The sequence below is a fragment of the Diadema antillarum genome, unplaced genomic scaffold, assembly GCF_040938485.1.
Source record: "Diadema antillarum isolate AM-2024a unplaced genomic scaffold, OU_Dant_1.0 scf00000036, whole genome shotgun sequence".
NCBI lineage: Eukaryota > Metazoa > Echinodermata > Echinoidea > Diadematoida > Diadematidae > Diadema > Diadema antillarum.
The window spans coordinates 959,485-981,566 of record NW_027270925.1 but is presented as its reverse complement, the minus strand read 5'-3'; the positions used below and the strand labels follow the sequence as shown (position 1 = coordinate 981,566).

General features: G+C 38.3%; 1 protein-coding gene across 1 annotated transcript; it reads right to left on the bottom strand.

The window, feature by feature from the left end:
* Window positions 1–210: 210 nt before the first annotated feature.
* On the bottom strand, window positions 211–2,058 carry LOC139707926 (piggyBac transposable element-derived protein 4-like). The gene has a single exon (XM_071619922.1). It carries the CDS (start codon window positions 2,056–2,058, stop codon window positions 211–213), a length of 1,848 nt encoding a protein of 615 aa, XP_071476023.1.
* Window positions 2,059–22,082: the final 20,024 nt, after the last annotated feature.

Below are 22,082 nucleotides of genomic sequence, written 5' to 3'. Positions count from 1 at the left end.
CGCGATTATACTTCAATACATCTCAGTCTTGGATCGTAAAACCAATAATGTCCATGTAATTACAATGAATCATGCACCTGGAAATGCTTGCCATCTGTGAGCTGTAATTTGAACATGCATATTCTATAAGCAACGGTAGACAGGCCTATACACGACAAGTTCATGACATTGTTTAGAGTTCATGTCATCAGAAGACTCAGTGTTTGTGACCTATGATCGGAAATCTTTTCTGGTGTGGTAGATCTCGAAACACGGGATGCAACACATAGCAAGTCCACATTGTCGGCAGTATGTCCTCGTCTGTCTTCGCCTTCCCCTCCTGCGGTCCGAACACACGTAGCAGTCAGGACGATGTTGTCGATCTTCGAACTCTGCTGGGAAGTGGCGCTCAGTCAGTCTTGCCTCGTTGTCGGCGATGGGAGGTGACGGTGTCCGACGATAGCGAGATGCTCTGTAGCCGTTCAGCAGACCCTCAATCACCCGACATCTGAAGTCGCGCGTGGACATCTTGTGGCCAGCCATGCGAAATGCGATGTAAGCGTTCACGAGAGCTACTTCCATGGTGAAGTGGTAGGTTACGCGGTATCCCTTGATTTTCTTATGAGGGTAGCGGTAGTAGGACATGCGTTGATCCATTTTGTCCACGCCGTTCATGAACCTGTTGTACACGTCAACAGTTGCTGGCTTCTGAATCGTACGGCGACCTCCTTCGGCGTTCTTACTCCGTATCTGCTTCTGTTTGAGATCGTTGCTGCTGACGGTCGACAGCACGTTCACGAGTTTCACGTCATGCCAAGTCACTGCTGACATCTCCCTCCCTTTGGCGAAAAACACGGGATCGTCACCTTTCGCAAGGTGCAGACCACCACGTCGGATCTCTTCTGGAAGTCCTCGTCGGTTGCTCCTCACCGTTCCACAGGCTCCAAGTCCGTTCCGTGACAGATCCTCGTAGAGCTTTACGGAACTATAATAGTTGTCCATCACGATCACGCGATCCGTGTTGTAGAATGGCTCCGTCAGCTGTTTCACCAGGGCTTCAGTGGCGCTGTCCCCATTGTCTTGTCCCTCGGCTCCGACATACTGCCGCCACCGCAGACAAAATCCCGTTTGGGCGTCACAGAGCATCCAGAATTTTATCCCCCATTTCCGTGGTTTGTTTGGGATGTACTGTCTGTAGGAGATTCTTCCTTTGAACGGCGCCAAGCTCTCGTCGATTGACAGGTATCCCCCGGGAAGGAAATGCTCAAGGTACGTCGGCTGGGACATATCGATGAGGGGGCGCGTCTTGTGAAGGGGGTCGAAACCGGGCTGTCCACGGGGCACGAGCTTCTCGTTGTCATTGAAATGAAGGAAGGTGTTCAATAGCTGAAATCGATTCCTGGAAATGACGTCGGCAAACCCAGGAGTCACTAAGATGTCGGAGTTCGTTTCCCAGTACTGAGGCACAGATGGCTTTGACACCAGTCCCATCGCTATTTGAAGTGCGGTGAAAGCGCGTATCTCCTCCTCATCGGTGTCCAGCCATACGCCGAATCGAGAAGCCTCTGGGAGGGGCGCTGGGCAATCGAAGAATTGTTGCGCATACTTGTTCGTTTCATCTGCTATGTGGGCAAAGATGGGAGTCGGATAGAACTTCGTAAAAAAGTCCACTGGCTCCAATCCTTCAGCGTCGAAAAGTAGTCTGGGTTGGTCGTCATACACTCGTCGACTTGACTTGAATCGCTCGTCAGGCTCAAGTCTCCGCCAATCGTGATCGGAGAGTGGTTCAGCATGAGTTGTTGGATGAGGCGGAGGTAGATCATTGAGGTGGTCATCGTCACCTCCATCAGCTTCGTCGCCTGACGAGTCTTCAAACAGTGATTCACCGTGCTCTTCAAACTCCGGGAGAAGACGTGAGGAATCACGTTCTTCTGTGCTTTCACTGCTACGAGATGATTGCGTGTCTTCTTCCCAGTTGTTATCTACAATATCCTCGATTTCGAAGTCAGAGTCCAACATGAAATCACGGACCTCTTCGGCAGTGAACTCACGCCTTCGCCGTTTTCTCGGTGGAGCCATAGAAGCGAGCACACTTTAGCTCATTCAGGAGAGACTGATAGAGTATTTAGAGATTATGAAGCAGTAACGTTGTTGAATCGCAGGAGAGATCGAGATAAATGATGATCACTGGCAATTTCCCCCTTCTTATGTAAGTCAATGTGATCAGTTCGGGTGATAGAATAGCAGGATTAAAACTATCAACGTTCGATACCTTCGCCAATCACGTATAAGCAAAGGTTATTATAGCTCTAGAATAAAACTTTCGTTTGAAAGACCTGAAAAGAAAGAGTACCGCCTATTTCCAAAACCTAGCCCATAATAAAGACGCGGCACGCGTGAATAGATGTTTCATGGCCACCGCCACCTCACCGCGGATACAATAAGAGTGCCTTATTTGCATAGATGAAAGCGCCTACCGAAAGACCGCCACAAACAAAAGAAGGCCTTGACACCCAACCTTGGTCATGGTCTATTACATTCGAAAAACATGTGTCAGTATTTTGTTGGTCAAACTATGGAAATACATGAAAATATCCTGTCGAAACAAGAATATCGGTCTGTAAACACTCGTAAAATAATTGGGAATGAATGTTTTGAACTGGCAGTAATTCAATTGCGAATGTCAACCTTACCTTTTCCCTGTTATATTGTACCTTTTCTCCCAGCAGATTCAAACGCGTTAATAATTGTGACAAACTATAATTATCATGCAGTTGATTTTAGTCAGTAAATCTAAGTTTCATCAAATATGTCAGCGAACTAAACATTGTAATAAAATGAAGTACATTCATTTCAATAAACCATTACCATGTCGATTTAAAAGACACATGTACATATATATATATATATATATATATACACTCATATATACAGAGTGGGAAAAGATAAAGGCATTCATGGACGTATAGATAACGTACATGTTTCACGTATATACAGTATACACACATTCGTTGAACTACGTTCGTGAATGCCCTTATCTTCTCACCCTGGATGAATAATGAAGTAGCTACATGTACACTTGTTCTGTACAAGGTCGAGGCGCCTTCTCTTTCTCGCTCTGTCTCTCTCATTTCTTATATGTATAATATATATATATATATATATATATATATATATATATATATAAGTAACAAAAGATAAGTAACAAAAATACAATGAATAATACAATAATGTAAAATGAATTTTGTTATTGTTCTCTCAGTATCAACACTTGAGAAAGGGCGGCGAGACGCTCGAAAATTTGTGTGAAGAAATAAACCGTTGGTGAATACAGCATGAACTTTGTTACAGCTTTGTTACTTATCTTTTTATCTTGCCAACACGTGGGCTACCTTATCAACATATATATATATATATATATATATATATATATATATATTCATATTTTTAATACACATATGTGTATCTTTATAATATATATAATTTTGCCTTATTCTGTTCAAATGTATGCAAATTGGTTGCTTTTTTGCGCGCTTTTGTGTTTACGTCCCAAGCCCTTGAAAAAGACTGGTAACTCCGTCGAAAGCTTGGGAGAGTAAAAGGCTATTAGTGAACATTACTGCAACGTCTGCGAGCAGTCTTTCCCGTCACACCTACACATAAATATAATTCAGCACCCACAACGTAGGAGGCCAAGCCCGCTTCACCTTATATGTTGTATATATATGATTATATATAATGAAACGTTTAGTCCGCGTGTTGGTACCAGTAGGTATAGAAAAGATGAAAAAGTAGAGTGGTAATGCATTTTGACAGTCTTCATCTTCATCATCATTTTTTCTGTCTACATGTATATAGAAATATATATATATATATATATATATATATATATATATATATATATACCAAAATATATGTATCTTACATACAATTATAAATTCAGCAATGTTATAACAACTGCACTTGATAACCTAGGACGGCGCTTCTTCTCTGTCATAATAGTATAGGACAAAATATGTACCATGTAAAGCAGAACATAAAAATGCTTCTCCTTCATGCTTCAGTCAGATTTTTTTATCCCGTTTTGCAAAGCTTCTTCAGCATACATAATACCGTGTTGTTGTAGCCTATAAGAAAAGCAATCAGCTTTTGTGAGAAAAAGGAAAGAAAGAACACAGACAAGTTTCAAACGTAAAACTTGCCATTCATCTCTCTCATCTTGACCACACAGTGGTATAAACACGAACTAAAGATTTGCCACGCAAACGCTAAGAGGACGCTAATCAGGCAGATCATTATGTTCTGAACATGCGCGACACAGCCAACAGCCATGATCATTGTCCAACACGGGAGGCTGCGCCGTCTTGATGTTAGCGTCGCCGATCTGAAGAACTCGCTGTTACCACAGATCAGAATTGAAGATCGCGGGTAGTAGAATACCCATTTCCATGAATTTTGGATACTAGAGGTATTCACATGTGCATAAAAAAATCACACTATCGATCGAGATAAATGATGATCACTGGCAATTTCCCCCTTCTTATGTAAGTCAATGTGATCAGTTCGGGTGATAGAATAGCAGGATTAAAACTATCAACGTTCGATACCTTCGCCAATCACGTATAAGCAAAGGTTATTATAGCTCTAGAATAAAACTTTCGTTTGAAAGACCTGAAAAGAAAGAGTGTCGCCTATTTCCAAAACCTAGCCCATAATAAAGGCGCGGCACGCGTGAATAGATGTTTCATGGCCACGCCACCTCACCGCGAATACAATAAGAGTGCCTTATTTGCATAGATGAAAGCGCCTACCGAAAGACCGCCTCAGACAAAAGAAGGCCATGATATCCAACCTTGGTCATGGTTTGTTACATTCGAAAAACATGTGTCAGTATTTTGTTGGTCAAACTATGGAAATATATGAACATATCCCGTCGAAACAAGAATATCGGTCTGTAAACACTCGTAAAATAATGGGGAATGAGTGTTTTGAACTGGCAACACCTCAATTGCGAATGTCAACCTTACCTTTTCCCTGTCATATTGTACCTTTTCTGCCAGCAGAATCAAACACGTGAATGATTGTGACAGACTATATTATCGCGCAATTGATTGTGGGCTGTAAATCTAGGTTTCATCAAGTATGTCAACGAACTAAATATTGAAAAGAAATTAAATATTCATTTCAATAAAGCATTGTCATGTCGATTTAAAAGATATACATACATACATAATATGCAGAGTGGGAATAGATAAAGGCATTCATGGACGTATAGATAATTCAACGTACATGTTCCACGTATACACACATTCGTTGAACTACGTTCGTGAATGCCCTTATCTTCTCACCCTGGATGAATAATGAAGTAGCTACATGTACACTTGTTCTGTACAAGGTCGAGGCGCCTTCTCTTCCTCGCTCTCTCTCTCTCTCTCTTATATGTATAATATATATATATATATATATATATATATATATATATATATATATATATATATATATATATATATATATAACAGCAACAAATAGTTTCTTCTCGGAGTCCTAAGAAAGTATAGATTCACTACAGTAGGTCAATATAAACTCCGTTGGAGACGTAAAGTGTCAAATGTATTGACTTGACAAAGCCCTATGGGCGAAAATGCGTCAAATTTATGTCTCCAACGGAGTTTATATTGACCTACTGTTGTGAATATATATATATATATATATATATATATATATATATATATATATATGTATATATATATATATATATATATATATATGTATATATATATATATATATATATATATATATATATACCTTTATATACGATTTTGCCTTATTCTGTTCAAATGTATGCAAATTGGTTGCTTTTCTGCTTTTGTGTTTACGTTCCAAGCCCTTGAAAAAGACTGGTAACTCGGTCGAAAGCTTGGGAGAGTAAAAGGCTATTAGTGAACATTACTGCAACATCTGCGAGCAGTCTTTCCCGTCACACCTACACATGAATATAATGCAGCACCCACAACGTAGGAGGCCAAGCCGCTTCACCTTGTATGCTATATATATATAGATTATGATTATGTATTATGAAACTCATAGTCCGCGTGTTGGTACCAGTAAAGAAAAGATAAACAAGTAGAGTGGTAATGCATTTTGACAGTCCAACAGTGCTATTTATTAGCACATTCGGACTTTCAAAATTCATTACCATTCTACTTCTTCATCTTTTCTACCGACATGTATATAGAAGTATATATATATATATTTTGACAGTAATGTTATAACGACTGCGCTTGATAACCTAAGACGGCGCTTCTTCTCTGTCATAATAGTATAGGACAAAATATGTACCATGTAAAGCAGAACATAAAATGCTTCTCCTTCATGCTGCAGTCAGATTTTTTTGTTTATTCCGCTTTGCAAAGCTTCTTCAGGATACATAATACCGTGTTGTAGCCTATAAGAAAAGCAATCAGCTTTTGCGAGAAAAAGGAAAGAAAGAACACAGACAAGTTTCAATCATAAAACTTGCCATTCATCTCTCTCATCTTGACCACACAGTGGTATAAACACGAACTAAAGATTTGCCTCGCAAACGCTAAGAGGACGCTAATCAGGCAGATCATTATGTTCTGAACATGCGCGACACAGCCAACAGCCATGATCATTGTCCAACACGGGAATCTGCGCCGTCTTGATGTTAGCGTCGCCGATCTGAAGAACTCGCTGTTACCACAGATCAGAATTGAAGATCGCGGGCAGTACAATACCCATTTCCGTGAATTTTGGATACTAGAGGTATTCACATGTTCTTAAAAAAAATCAAACTATCATTTTTTAGCTCTGTATTATTCAATTTTCAAAACAGATTCAAATTCTGTCCATTCCAGTTGCATTACTCCTGTCTCGATACCGGTGGGACGTGGCTGTTGTGATGGGTCCGTACATGTATTTCCATAACCATCCTCCATCATGTCTATAGCAACGTGGATTGACTGTATGCATTGTGCCAACTATTTTCGTGTACATTTTTCAAGAAGTGATTATGTCAGTAATGCATCTAATTGTTATCAAAAAAAGAAAATCAACAAGCTGTATACAGGTACTTGAAATACGTGGGGTACCTTGTATGAAGAATGTGGTAATGACAGGGTGTTGAAGGAAGGCCTCTGATTTCGACGGACTGTGAGAAAAAATAGGAAATGATTATCATTAGCGCAGATAGGGTCTTTACCAAGAAAGAAGAGTCAATCAGAGCAACGTACAGAACAGAAACCAAGAATTCAAGAGACCTCCCCTGATGGTAGCATAAGTTGTGAAGATTTTGCATGTTCAAAGAAAGCTTTAGTTCATGAATAAACGCAGTATAAGCATATACAAACTTCGCCTTTTGTGAGAGTTCTTTCGGTCGACTTTCAAATGCAGTGAGCATCGCGGAGCTGCAAGAAAACGATACATGTTTTATGAAGACTAGAAGAGCCCTATGATAGTTATAGTCGAAGCCTGTGAATGAAACTTATATACTAGCGTGACACCTACGCTTTATTGAACATGGTTTGAGTTTTTAGGTCAGTAAAACACGTTTCCAAATTAATCTTTGACAGGAATTACTTCGACTCCCTTTGCCTATAGCATATTTTGCTTCATTTCTGTGCACAACAAAATATGAGTTTCAGTACCACCTGTGTTCTGCATTCATTCCTTGAAACCCTTCAGTTTGTAGCGAAATGAAGCATCATCCTATATGCATCCTACAGCATACGAGTGATTGCATGGATGTATACGAAACTACAAACGTGAAAAACAGCTCATTCTGTATTTGGCGTGTACATGCATTCATTTATTATGTATAATTATTATCATCATTGAGCGTATCTAATTGAACTCATGAACCAGACGGCGAAAACTTCCCCCTTCCTTTGCAGCGATAGTGATTACTATTGACATTGAGATTATCGTAACTTCACAGTCAATTATGCCTAATGTGAATAACAAGTCAACGATCAGAAATGAAGAAGTTGAGGGGCAAGATATAAAGAGAGAGTGAGGGAGAGAGAAAGAGAGGGGGAGACAGAGCACATACTTTGATTTATGCAAAGGCACGATCAGTGATCGAAATCATAAAAATTGATAAAGAAAAGTATGAATAATGAAGCTAGCATTCTACGCTACACCGGGACGACTGAACTTCGACAGTATAGAGTGTAAATACTGTTTCTGCTAGAGAAAAAGATGACACTCTGAGTTACAAGACGTGTAGTGAACAGAATTAGCAGCAATAAGAAAAGCGCCTCAGATCTTCCGACAGAAGATAGCTGTATTGACTATACTGCTGAATAACGTAAACTAATCAGGAGCGATTAGCGAGTAAGGAGACGTAATTTCAAAAGAGAGATAATGACATCAAAAAAGCCCACATTAGCAGAGTTTCTAAAGGTTGTCTTTACGTTTGTAGTTTCTTTTCGTTGTTTGTTTGTTTGATTGATTGACATCTTGTTTCTTTGCTTGATATTTTGTTGCCCCGGCGGCTCAATCCCACTTACCAGCATTGCCTTCTTCTTTATAGCTGCTACACGGGTACGATGATTTTTGAAGTCCTTTGATTCTCTCTTTCTATCATTTTGCATCATGGTAATTTTGTTGGAAAGATTTTAGTTTTTACTGCACCTCAAATGTTTTCCCTCATGTTTTTTTTTTTTAACCTCAAATAACGTGATCATACTAATCATATAATGTTTAACAATTTTATATATATTTTCTTTTTTTTTTTCAAAACATAAGGATGCGTGCTTGACTTGATCATATTCTTTGATGTGTGGATGCATGACTTTCGCGACGGATGAGTGCTAGACTTTACATTCTGATTTTGCAGTTTTCTCCGATATTACTAAGGTTGTGAGACGTTAGCGGTTAAAATGTCGGGAAATGAATCTGCCGTCATGCGAAGGTCCAGCATCAAAACACTTTTCCGAAGTGAAGTACAATTTCTGGGATACCTCTAATATCGCTGATATTCTGTTTGTAAGTGTTACCCAACACCCAATGTACCGATCACGTCAAAAAGCAAAGTAATAGATTTTTTCACATGGTCATAATATTGGTGCGATACGAAAATGAAACTCACTAAGCTCCAAAATAATTTCAGTAAACAATGATATTGTTACCGATCAAAATCTTTTGAAATATTCAGAAATACGCAAACCAAAAATCACTCTCTCCATTTCTTTACGCCCCCCCCCCCCCCGAATCACCGCACTGCAGTGCACGCAAATGAACTATCAGTAACCTTTGTTTATTTCATATGGATGTGTAGTTCTTGGTCTGTGTGCCATTATGTCCTTCATTTTGAAATAGACTAATTAGTTTGAGAATTTCATATTCCTACAAAACGATGTTCGCATACAGTTCGCGGGAATATTAGACCTAGATGAGGGTCTGATTGCTCTTCAAAATCTGGTGAACGTTTCAGAATGAGGATTATGTAGATATGTGTAGTGCTATATTTTCAAATTCCACTTTGTTCCACGTATCTGGTTTCAGCCAGCGCTAGGCGCAACAAGCACGTGGCTTCAACTGCAGGTTTCAGCGGCTGTCCTCGTGGTGCTGTGAGTAAATCGCTTGTTGTGAGCCAAACACGCGTCGTTGTTATGAAGTTACTAAGGTTACACTTTAGTCATGCCGCGATCGCTTTGGTGGTGGGTAGCTACGCAAAACAAGGAACTGACCATTGATCGATTACTCGTAGACTTTTGATGAAATAATAAGGAAGGCATGCGCCGCATTGTCAATAAGATATTTTTTGGTCCGACAGTGTAGCACATTGTTCAAGGCATCCTCGGATTATCTCCGCCTGTGACCATGGGCTCGCACGCCAACGAGCCCCTCACCGACAAAGGACTGCCGATTTCAATAGGGCACGCTCGCCCCTCACACTAACAAAAGAGGGATTACTGTTGGCACTTCCTGCTCAAATGGATAAAAGAGTGGAAAGACTCTCCTCCAAGACCCGGGACAATTACCTTTACTCTCAAAGAGGAACCGGGACTAAATAACCAAAGTTTGGGAATGAACTACTCGGTCAAAAAAGTAAATTGCATGGGCAAAACAAACTGCGAATATCTTTGAAAGTATACGACTCTAGTTGACAAATGTGGTATCATTCGAAAGAAAAAATGTATATCTAAAACTTTGTCACAGAGTCAAACACACGTTCTATTGAAGAAAATTCACAATTAATTCTTCCTTTTCATGCTACCCAAAATTTCTTAATAATTTTTTTATGATATGATTTCTTTCAGCAATATTTCAAATTAGGATAAATATTACTGCAAACTGACGACATGGCACGAAAGAATTACCATTTCTCCACATTTTTTGTGCAGACAACATTTCAAAACAAGCAGTAATTACAGAGATATGACAGTTTGAAATTACCCTGTCTATCCAGATTCGGAGCTTCCGAGCACTGGCTAAAAATCTCTGGCACGTTAGGGGTTTTGGGCCTGGCACATTAAGAGTTAATGGTTAATGAGGGTTTTTTTTTTTTTACGGATGATATGCATAATATATTTATTGAATTTTTGTATTGCATTGAATTAATCACAGGGAAATGTTGTGTATTTGTTATGTTAATGTAATTGGAATTTGTTATTGTTAAAATGTTTATACAATGTATGTTGTTTGATGTAATTTTTACGTTTTTATGTGATGCATTATAATTTAGCCTTCGGGCTACTACTTTGCATGTTTGTTCTAATAAACCATTATCAATCAATCAATCAATCAAGTACCGTTCTTATATAGCGCATAATACCTTTGGCAAGGTCTCTATGCGCTTTAGAGTGGGAAACAAAGAGATAAACAGGAAAGGGTAATTACAGAAACAATAAAATGCTACATAAATCATCATCTACAATCACTATGCTGCTTTTTGAACAGATACGTTTTTAAAAACGTTTTGAACTTATTGATGGAACTTGCATGTTTTATATCACTTGGGATGCTGTTCCACAGTTCTGGGGCGACATGCCTGAAACTATACGTTTGCCATCTGTTTGTTGAAATGGAGGGTATCACATATAGATCCTCCCGTGATGACCTAAGAAATCTCATAGGCTCATAGTTTACAAGGAGCTCTGAAAGGTAAGTAGGAGCAATTTTGTGGAAACATTAATAAACAAAGATCTTAAATTCAATACGTGATCTGACCGGAAGACAATGCAAGGCACGTAAGATAGGTGATATTGACTCATGTTTCTTGATCTTTGTCACAAGCCTTGCAGCAGCGTTGTGAATAACTTGTAGTTTCTGGAGTTGGTTGTCTGGTAAACAAAAACAAAACCAAAAAAATCTGTTACAATAGTCAATGTAGCACATTACAAATGCATGAACTAATCTTTCAGTGGTTCCTTTGTCAATATACGGTCGAATTTTGTTGATCTTACACAAAGCAAATGAGGCTGACCTGCATCTAGAGCTAACAAATTCATGCAACGTGAAATGATTATCAAACACGACCCCAAGATTTTTTGCCATTTTTACAGGGATAATCTGTGAGCCATCAATTTCATTGGATGGAAAAGAACTACACGTATGAGAACGAAGTCTGGGCGTAATATGAAGAACTTCTGTTTTCTTACTATTCAACATGAGACCATTCAACCGTGACCACTCTTTAACTCCTGTAATACAGTTTGTTGCTCTGGGAAGTAGTTCTGATATGTCTGATACAGTGAGAGTATCATCTGCATAGAACATTTTAGAGAAACCGTGTGCTTCAATTATCTTCTCCAAAGGAGCAGTGTACATTGTAAAGATTAAAGGTCCAATAAATGATCCTTGTGGGACCCCACAGGTTGGAGTGTGGGGTGATGACTGGATCCTATCGATGGCGACAGACTGTGTGCGAGATGTAAGACATGACCGAAACCATTCAAGTACACAACCTCGGATTCCAAACCACTGAGGCAGTCTCCGCAGGATGGCATCATGACTGATAGTGTCAAATGCGGATGAATAGTAGAGAAGAATCACTATTACCTCCTGGCCCTCATCTAGAGACATAAGAATATCGTTTGACACACGCAGGAGTGTTGTCTCACAGCTGTGGAAAGGACGATAAGCAGACTGTGTTTTTGCTTGCACATGATGCTCAGACGCATACTTCTGGACTTGCGATGCAGCCGCTCTCTCAACCGTCTTGGCAACAAACTTGAGATTGGCAATCGGACGATAATTCTTGAGATCATTTTTATCTAGTTTGGTGTTCTTAATGATAGGAGAGATGTTAGAATGCTTCAATCCTCCTGGAAAATAACCTGATTGAAACGATCGGTTGATGAGAAAAGTCAAGGTCGGAACAAGCTCTACAAGACATTGCTTCAGAACACCGGTGGGAACGGCATCAAGGTTACAAGTTGTTGAAGGTGATTTCCTTATCATCCTTGTGACTTCTAGTTCGGTGACAGGTCTGAAGTTGGAGAAAGAGCAGTTAAGCTGCCTTTGATCAGGGAAATCGGGAAAATTGGTGTCACCAGACTGCGAGTGTAGTGTATCAGTGATGGTCTTCACTTTATTAGCAAAGAATTGTTGAAAACGCTCAAGAAGAAAATTTAATGGTCCACTGCTATCTGGAAGTTGATTTAAAGACTATGGTTGAGATAGCTTGTCCACTTTCCGGAACAGCTCACGAGCATTGCAGTTTGATAGCTGTTCCCGATAATACTTTTAGAGAATTTTAGAGACTTTTAGAGACTTTTAGAGAATTTCTTGTACTGCTGACGTTTGCTTTCAAATGCTGTGATCGCTTCTTTCAAACTGCTATGAATGTCAAATTAAATTAACAATTGAACAGTGCTTATATAGCGCATAACACATGGTGCATATACATGTCCCTAATATGCGTTTAATGATATCCAACTCATAACTGGATTTTCCACAGTGTATAGTAGACGATGTTATGATAAACCTCCTAGAGTATCGTTTAGCTTATTCCCCGATCATGAACGACCGAGTCTGTGCTTAGCACTTTACTCTTTCTTTGCATACCAGTTATCAAACTGGTCTAGAATTACCTTTAATCCTGCTGGGACATTCCCTCTTTGGCATAGCTGTACATAGCCACAAAATTTTCAAATTCACATTTTTCTTTAAAAGATTAAGGAAAAAGATTTTCAAACAATTTGATCAGTAAAATCAACAACAATATCACACAACAATGATGAATTTAGTGTCAATTTCTCGCGTTTGCTAATTACTTTTCTCATCGTCTATATATAGTGTGAGAATAAAATTATTAAGTACAATTCTTGCTCAAAATACACTTGTTTTCAGTGGCCCAAAATTTTGGAACAGTCTTGACTGCACTCTAAAAGATGCTCTGACTGTTCCTTCAAATCAAAAGTGAAAAAAAATCACTTATGTCATCCTATATATCAAAAAAAGAGCAAACATTTCTTTTTTAATGTAGAAATGCTAATAGTCCGGATAAATTGGCAATTCTTTACTGAATCTAAGATTTTTATTCATGCCTTGGCGATCTTTCGAAGAAAAAACAAACAAAAAAACCCTACTTGTAGACCACTCGTTTGTGTTTCCTTTCCTTTCTAATGCCTATCTTTAATTGGTTTGTTTTCCCTGCCACTTCTGTTCTTATTTTCATTCTTGTCCTTGTTATAATCTTTCTTTCTGTCCGTTTTGTCTGACGTCATGATGTCAAGATTTTCATATGGAGTACTTGCCTTGACAGACCTTGAGATGCCCTTATCTTCTTGAGTAATTCCACACACAAAAAATGACGACCTATGATTTTCTTGTGGGTTTCTCTTTTCCATATACATGTATACAGTTGAAAATGTAATTTTATTCGCTTACTTTTGTTCATTTACCGAAATGTTAAGACGAAATTACTATGACTGTATTATGTATTCTTGATATTTGTGTGAGTTTAAATTCTTTACTCATGTAAGCGTTATGTATATTACCTTGTATCACTTTATATGGAAATAAAATCAGTTGAATTGAATTGAAATACACTCGGAATTATCGTAATGTCTGTCATCACTCAATGCATTCACAGTCGTTTATTTTGTCATTGCCAGTGACGGCTATTCCACATCCAAAGAGTTTTGCACACGCTGAAGACATTATCGCTGAACAGGAGACGACAAATACCACAATCTAACCATTCATATTTTCCCTAAGTAATAATTTTCTTACTTTTTGGGGTGGAAAATCAGCCAGAACTTTCCACCAAATAGTGTGCACCAGATCTTCCACCTAAACACCATATCGTTGAATTTCGATTCCAAAAATGCAAAAACTCCCTCGTGTGTGAGGGGGATACCTCCCTCCCACATTCTCCCATCCCTCGTTACACCACCATGACTTTAAATCATGCACACGTTCAAGACGCACATTCACGCGGGAACAAGAGGTAATGATGATATACCACGATTTAGCAATCCATGTTTTATCTGGGTATTTTTCTTACTCTTTGGATTGAAAACTTTCAAACTGTTTTACCAGAAGCATGCAGTAGGTCGTGGAATTTCTTTTATTTTTTAAGGCAATGCCTCGCGTTTGAGGGAGATTACCTTCCCCGTTGACACCCCCGGTTCGGTAGAGCTACGCAGACTTAGTGTACAGTGTAGACACGCGCGAGATACGATAATCCATTCACATTTTCTCTCTCTCCCTTTCTTTCTTTCTTTTTTTCGCTCTCTCTCTCTCTTAAAACAAACAAAAAATGTTATGTTCCATCTTGTGAGAGGAGGGATACCCCCTTCCAAGTTCCAACAATCTGCCGCCGCGCTCCCTCGTTCGCGTGTTCCCCCGAATATTGAACAGTCATTTTCTCTCCCCCCCCCCCCCCCCAAGTTGGGGGGGGGGGGGGGGGGAGGGGGACAAATTCCTGCGTATATACGACCAAGGCTTGCTATTATTGGCTAAACAGGAAAAACTACGGAACTGCTGTGCAAACCCGAGTTTCGTCTTTCATATATGATCCATGATTTCTCTTCCCTTCCGAGGATAAACGGACATCACTCTATTAGCTTTCACTTTCTAATTCGTCTTACCTTTCACAATTTTGCTGCTCGTGTGAAAGTTCATCCAGCTGAACTTATATTGTCTTTATTGCTAAAATTTTTGAATACCTTGTCACCTTAAAGAGGGGTTGACAATAAGTTCTCTTTGACTGTTTAACCGTTGTAACTTAACAATACAAGAATACAAACCAAAAGACACGTAATTTCTAAAGAGAAATTGTAAGTATTCTTCTCTTTAGGCCCTATATAGCATGAAAAAAAAAAAACCCCAACATGCTATACACATGGGCGACAGCTTAGTTAACATCGAAAGTTACAAAGAGGATGCTCGCGCAGATGTTGAGAATAAACCTTTTCATGAATGCTTGCATGTGTCTGTAATATAAATGCTTGTGCATCCAGCTTCCTATGTGTGTGAGTGTTTGTGTCTGTCTTTGTGTGTGTCTGTCTGTCTGTATTTGTGTCTGTGTGTAAATTGATACTAGCGGAGAACCTTATCAAAGGGGCATTCCAGACGATTTTCATAATTCCACATCATGTAGTACATAAATCGACAGTTCCATGTATAGATTTGTGGAATTTATCGTGGTATGTACTTGAGCAGAGAAACCAATACTCTGAAAACCTTGAACAAACTACACTGAACAGCGTTGATGACACAGAGTCTCATATAATTCAGATGTATTTTCCATTACAGCACCGCTTGCCCAACAAGTTCCCCTGTGTATAATATATGCATGCCTTCTTCGTTTGCTCTGCTTCCTTGAGCCCAAACTCATGCATTCTTATGGTGAGGCTGCCATGTCATCATCCTTGTTCATTGCAATTTGTTATAAGTCTTGAAAACATTCTTACTCCTCATCCCAATCACTATATAATTCTAAAATGCTGTACTCAGGAGATAACTGATTTAAAGTTGTTCAAATGTAAAAGTCTGAAAATCATCCGGAGGTCTCCTTTTTTAAAGGTGGGGAAAAGACGTAAGGCCCAGTCACATAGACATGCCGGATCACCCCGGATCTGATTCGGGGTGATCCGGGGAGAGATCCCTGTCGATGCCTTGGGCATCCTTGGACATCCGGGAGGCCAACACGGCAACTTTTGGAGGTCAAAAACATCCGTTGTCACCCGGGGAGTGCCGTGTTGGCAGAGCAATCCGGGGTGGTCCGTGTGGCAACCGGTAGCTGCCGTGTTGTTTCGTGTAGCTGCCGTGTTGATCCGTGTAGATGCCGTGTTGGTCCGTGTAGACGCCGCGCTCTTCCGGCCTTATCCATGTAGTACAGTCATATCAACGCTAGTCGACGCTCCATCGAGGTCGAAACTATCTCGGAACTCCCCTGATCATCGTGTTAGTTCCTTGAGGATCCGTGTTTATATGTGACTGGGGCCATAGCATAAGGGGTTGAAAGATAGGGGCCAGGCGCAGGGATGATGAAGGAGAGGCTAGGATCGGAGAGAGCTTTTCGTCTTCGTTGTCTTGTCTTGTTCTTTTTTTTTTCAGAATGTTACTCACAGACTTATTATCTGTAGCGTCCTGTACTCACTGACTTATTATCTGTAGCGTACATTCAAACTTGAAAAGGCTCAAGAACTTGTGTATACATTACATTATAGGATTTGGATGAAATGATACAAAATTTTCCGGAAAAAAACACTAATGTACCTATAATACATACACTCATCAAAGACTTTCAAGACAGATTTCACTATCGATATTTGGAACTGTATCGTCTCTAGGAAGGGATATGAGTCTACTTTATCCTTTCATGCTTACACCCGATTATTATTTCTGTTTTGTTTGCAATCACAATAAATAGGCATGATTTTAGTTTATGCAACATGTTATTATATAATGATATATCTATAAAAGTTTTATACACGTCCGTATCTCAAAAAGCTAGTAAAATTTTGCAAAAACATTGAAAATCTGATCAAAATCGGATAAATATTATGAAAATTATGCAATTTTACAGTTTTGCCAATTTCACAGAAGAGTTCTTGAACAGTATATATGAATTTACAAATGAGTGACTTGACGATGTCATCACCTCATAATTTGGCATATAGTTTGCACATAAAATCGTGAAACTTCCGAAGTTTTTTTTTTTCTTCAAACACAATTATGTCCCAGTCCCAATGCTGATACGAATTCATATCTAACTGATCATTATTTAGAAGAAAATTTCAATTGCTGTGTTTCCAAACGAATTGTCGGTTATATTTCAAACTACTATACTACACGTAGTATGCCATTTCTGTCCTTTAACTCTGACAGGGGAGAAAATAACATCCCATTCCATCTGTTTTTCTCACTAACTTAGCGCAACATCCTGAAGTATGACTTGGTGATTACGTTTTGTTTGGTTTTCAATTTCGTTTTCGTTCTTGTTTTTGTACATTTTCATTTATTGTTTAATAGTATTCTGAGGCTGTAAAGGCATATTTGTGGTGGAAAGCAGTATTTGTAACTTTCCTGCAATAGAAATGTGTAGTAATACAGTTTGGGAGAAACAATATTTCCAATGTAACCAGCATTGTTTTGACAAAAAGAGTATAAAACACAGCCAAAAAAAAGTGCTAGTAATAGTTGGTATCTCTGCTTTGTCCAGATGTGAAATCAGTTTTATGGCTCATCTAAAGTTCTGGTGAAATTAACTGCAGAAATCATCACCTTGACAATGGTAAATATAAATTACAACTCTGAATTTCACTGCATATCTTACACTGGAGAAAGATTAGATTAAACAGGTCATATTCTTTACATCCTGCAAATAAAATATAAAGATCGATTTGAGAGACAACCTGGAATATTGATTTCTTTGATGTGCTGCCAGTTTCAGCATCAGTTAGAAATTTAACAATTAAGAGACTGAGAAATTCTGCAACCAAACAATACAATTATATATAAACATCAAAGGGGTTCAGGGTTCATATGAAATATAATCTTGCACTATCCTCATAAAGCACTAACAATGAATAGTTCAATTATCATCAAAGTATACAGCACCGAACAATAAATACATGGTTGCTGGGATTTGATGGGTAAAGCCATGCATACTGTACTACCAATGTCCACGATCCTTTCTCCCCCCCCCCCCCCTCTCCCTCTCTCTCTCTCTCACGATTACACCATCTGTTATATGTTTCACAAAGATATCTACATACGAATCACACAAGACTCTATAACATATACAAAAGAATTCAGAATTTATATTTCATCCATCCTTAGCCTCCCAAACAGTGAAAGAAAAACTTCAATCACCTGGACCCACTGTGTATGTTGTTGGTTTCTCTCTGAGTGAGTGTACATAGTACATCTGCTATTGCCTCTTGTCACAGAGATTACCCATTAAAATAAAAACAAAAAAAAACAAGGCAAAACTAACATCATTCTTCCTTTCATAAGGCAATAGAAGTATATCTCACTACTAAGGTAGAACATAGCTTTTGATATGTTTGACAAACTGTAAGACCTGTAATGTTCGTGTGCATTTCAATTTGACAAATTTTGTGAGAGCCAAGATTTGCAAAATTCAGGTGCACATGAAAGTTCCAGTCTACACTATATGCAATGAATGCCAGTGGCAATTCACGAAAATTTCATGCCACGAAAAGGGCCATTGGCTCCAAGGTGCTACAATATCAAGGCATGATACAGTATTCACTGCACTTAAAAAAAATATCTGCAGACATGAAATGGTAAACTGATGCCATGTTTTCAAGGACAGAGTACATCTGCGATTTTTGACCTCGACATACAATTAATTGGAAAGTCTCTGTTATTCATAGAATGCAACCAGTAGGTAAACTCAGGCAAGACAACAACACTTGAGATCAGGTTTCAGGATCAACCGGATCCTTTGAATGTTTATTTCCTTCACAAATTTGGCTGCTCTAGGGAGGGATATGAGTCTACTTTATCCTTTCATGCTTACACCCGGTTATTATTTCTGTTTTGTTTGCAATCACAATAAATAGGCATGATTTTGTTAATGCAACATGTTATTATATAGTATTATATCTATAAAAGTTTTATACATGTCCGTATCTCTAAAAGCTAGTGAAATTTTGCAAAAACAACATGGAAAATCTGATCAAAATCGAATAAATGTTATGAAAATTATGAAATTTTAAAGTTTTGCCTTTTTTCACAGAACAGTTCTTGAACAGTATACATCAATTTACAAATGAGTGAGTTGATGATGTAATCACCTAACAACTTGACATATAGTTTGCACATAAAAAACTTGAAACTTCCGAAGTTTTTTTTTTCTTCAAACACAATTATGTCTCAGTCTCTATACTGATACAAATTCATATCTAACTGATCATTATTTTAGAGAAAATCTCAATTGCTGTGTTTGCAAATGGATAGTCTGTTTTATTTTAAACTATGCCATTTCTGGTCGAGAATTGTGCTTTAACTCTGACAGGGGAAAAAATGACATCACATTCCATCTGTTTTTCTCACTAACTTTCAATATAGCGTGACATCCTGAAGTATGACTTGGTGATTACGTTTTGTTTGGTTTTCATTTTCGTTTTCGTTCTTGTTTTTGTACGTTTTCATTTATTGTTTAATAGTATTCTGAGGCTGAAAAAGGCATATTTGTGGTGGAAATCAGTATTTGTAACTTTCCTGCAATAGACATGTGTAGTAATACAATTTGGGAGAAACAATATTTCCAATGTAACTGGCAGTGTTTTGACAAAAAGAGTATAAAACACAGCCAGAAGAAAAAAAAAGTAAAAGCTGGCATCTCTGCTTTGTCCAGATGTGAAATTAGTTTTACGGCTCATCTAAAGTTCTGGTGAAGTTTACCACAGAAATCATCACCTTGGCAATGATAAAATGTAAATTGCACCTTTGAATTTCACTGCATACCTTGCACTGGAGAAAGATTAGATTTCAGGTCAAATTCTTTACATCTTGCAAATAAAAAAAAAATCAATTTCAGAGATAACCTGGAATATTTATTTTCTTTGATGTGCTGCCAGTTTTAGCATCAGTTATGAATTTAATAATTAAGAGACTTTGAGAAATTCTGCAACCAAATAATACAATTATATATAAACATCAAAGGGGTTCAGGGTTCATATAAAATAGAATCTTGCACTATCCTCATAAAGCACTAACAATGAATAGTTCAAATTATCATCAAAGTATACAGCACCAAACAATAAATACATGGTTGCTGGGATTTGATGGGTACAGCCATGCATACTACCATTGTCCTTGATCCTCTCTCTCTCTCTCTCTCTCTCTCTCTCTCTCTCTCTCTCTCTCTCTCTCTCACGATTACACCATCTGTCATATGTTTCACAAAGATATCTGTGTATGAATTACAAAAGACTCTATAATATATACAAACGAATTCAGAATTTATATTTCATCCATCCTTAGCCTCCCAGATCGTCAAAAGAAAAACCCAATCAACTGGACCCACAGTCTTTGTTGGTGGTTTCTCTCTTGAGTAAATGTACACATTATCTGCCATTGCCTCATATCACAGAGATTACCCACTGAAAAAAAAAGAAAAAAAAATTATTCTTCCACTTTTAAGAAAAGGCAATAGAAGTACATCTCACTATTATGATAAAGCATAGCTTGTTATATGTTTGACATAATGTAAAAACCGTAATATTTGCATGCATTTCAATTTGACAAATTTCGTGAGAGCCGAGATTTGCAAAATTCAAGTGCACATGAAAGTTCCTGTCTACACTATATGCACTGAATACCAGTGGCAATTAAAAATTTCATGCCGCCAAAAGGGCCATTGGCTCCAAGGTGCTACAAATCAAGGCATGAAAATATTTTCTTTTTCAGTATTCACTGCACTTGGTGATGTATGATCATTTTAAAAAAAAAAAAAGAATATCTCTGGACATGACACGGTAAACGGATGCCATGTTTTCAAGGACAGAGTACATCTGCGATTTTTGACCTCGACACACAATTAACTGGAAAGTCTCTGTTATTCATAGAATGCAACCAGTAGGCAAACTCAGACAAGACAACAACACTTGAGATCAGGTTTCAGGATCAACCGGATCCTTTGCAATGTTTATTTCCTTCACAAATTTGGCTGCTCTCCTTCAGATTGGTGTAATAGATAAACAAATCATGCGAGTGTGTGTGTGTGGGGGGGGGGGGGGGGGGGGGGGGGGGGGAATCTGGCAGATTTGTCTTCTTTTTCTTCTGGGATAGTTCCTGGTCATACAACTGCAACATTGCAGTCTGAATAAGATAAGAAGTTCACATCTTCTACACAGGTACATTTTCAATACTCTCTACAACATTTTTCAAGCACGTTGTTGCACTGCTGAATATCACCCATCCTGGGTAAAAGATCTTTTTTCCAGACATTTTTATCCAAAAAAAATAATAAAAATCATACTTTGGTCTTACAGGGTACAAAATGTATAAATTTCACAGACACTGATATCATGGTCCTGTGACGTGGACATCTTTCATGACGTCTCCAAACACCATTATCTTACATTAGTATCTAACAATTAATGGCATAACTTAACAAACTTATCTAGATTTGCTGAAAATTTGCAGCGTCCTGATAAAATTCATATTCTAAGGCAGTATGAAGTACCTGACTGACACAGGTAAATTTACAGACCCAGAAAGACAAATATATATAGCCAGTACAGTACAAATTTTAATGTTGATGAGCTTTGGGCTATTTTAGACTGGATGCGATGAGTTTGTCTGTTGTATTGAAAAATAGTGGAGCATTCCAGCAGCACTCCTGTGTTGCCATTTCTGCATAGACTTTAACATAGAACTATGTGAGCAAACTATTTTCTTGACAAAGACAGTGGATATTTCCAACAAATTGTGATGATGTCTTTAACATGACTAGCACATGTAATAGGCTCTTTGAAAGTGGTAACTCGGATTACATGTGCATGTTGGACGCTAAGCAGATGCTCTACTTTCAAAGAGAGAATTATATCTCTGTAGTATGCTCTATAAAAGTTATTTTCTACATTAGTTATATGTTACAGTGTACTCCCATTATAACATACACGCTTGTAGGGAAATTCGTTAC

Bases quoted from the DNA above. Each gene is read 5' to 3' on its own strand.
- LOC139707926 (XM_071619922.1), bottom strand. From the start codon at position 2,058: ATGGCTCCACCGAGAAAACGGCGAAGGCGTGAGTTCACTGCCGAAGAG.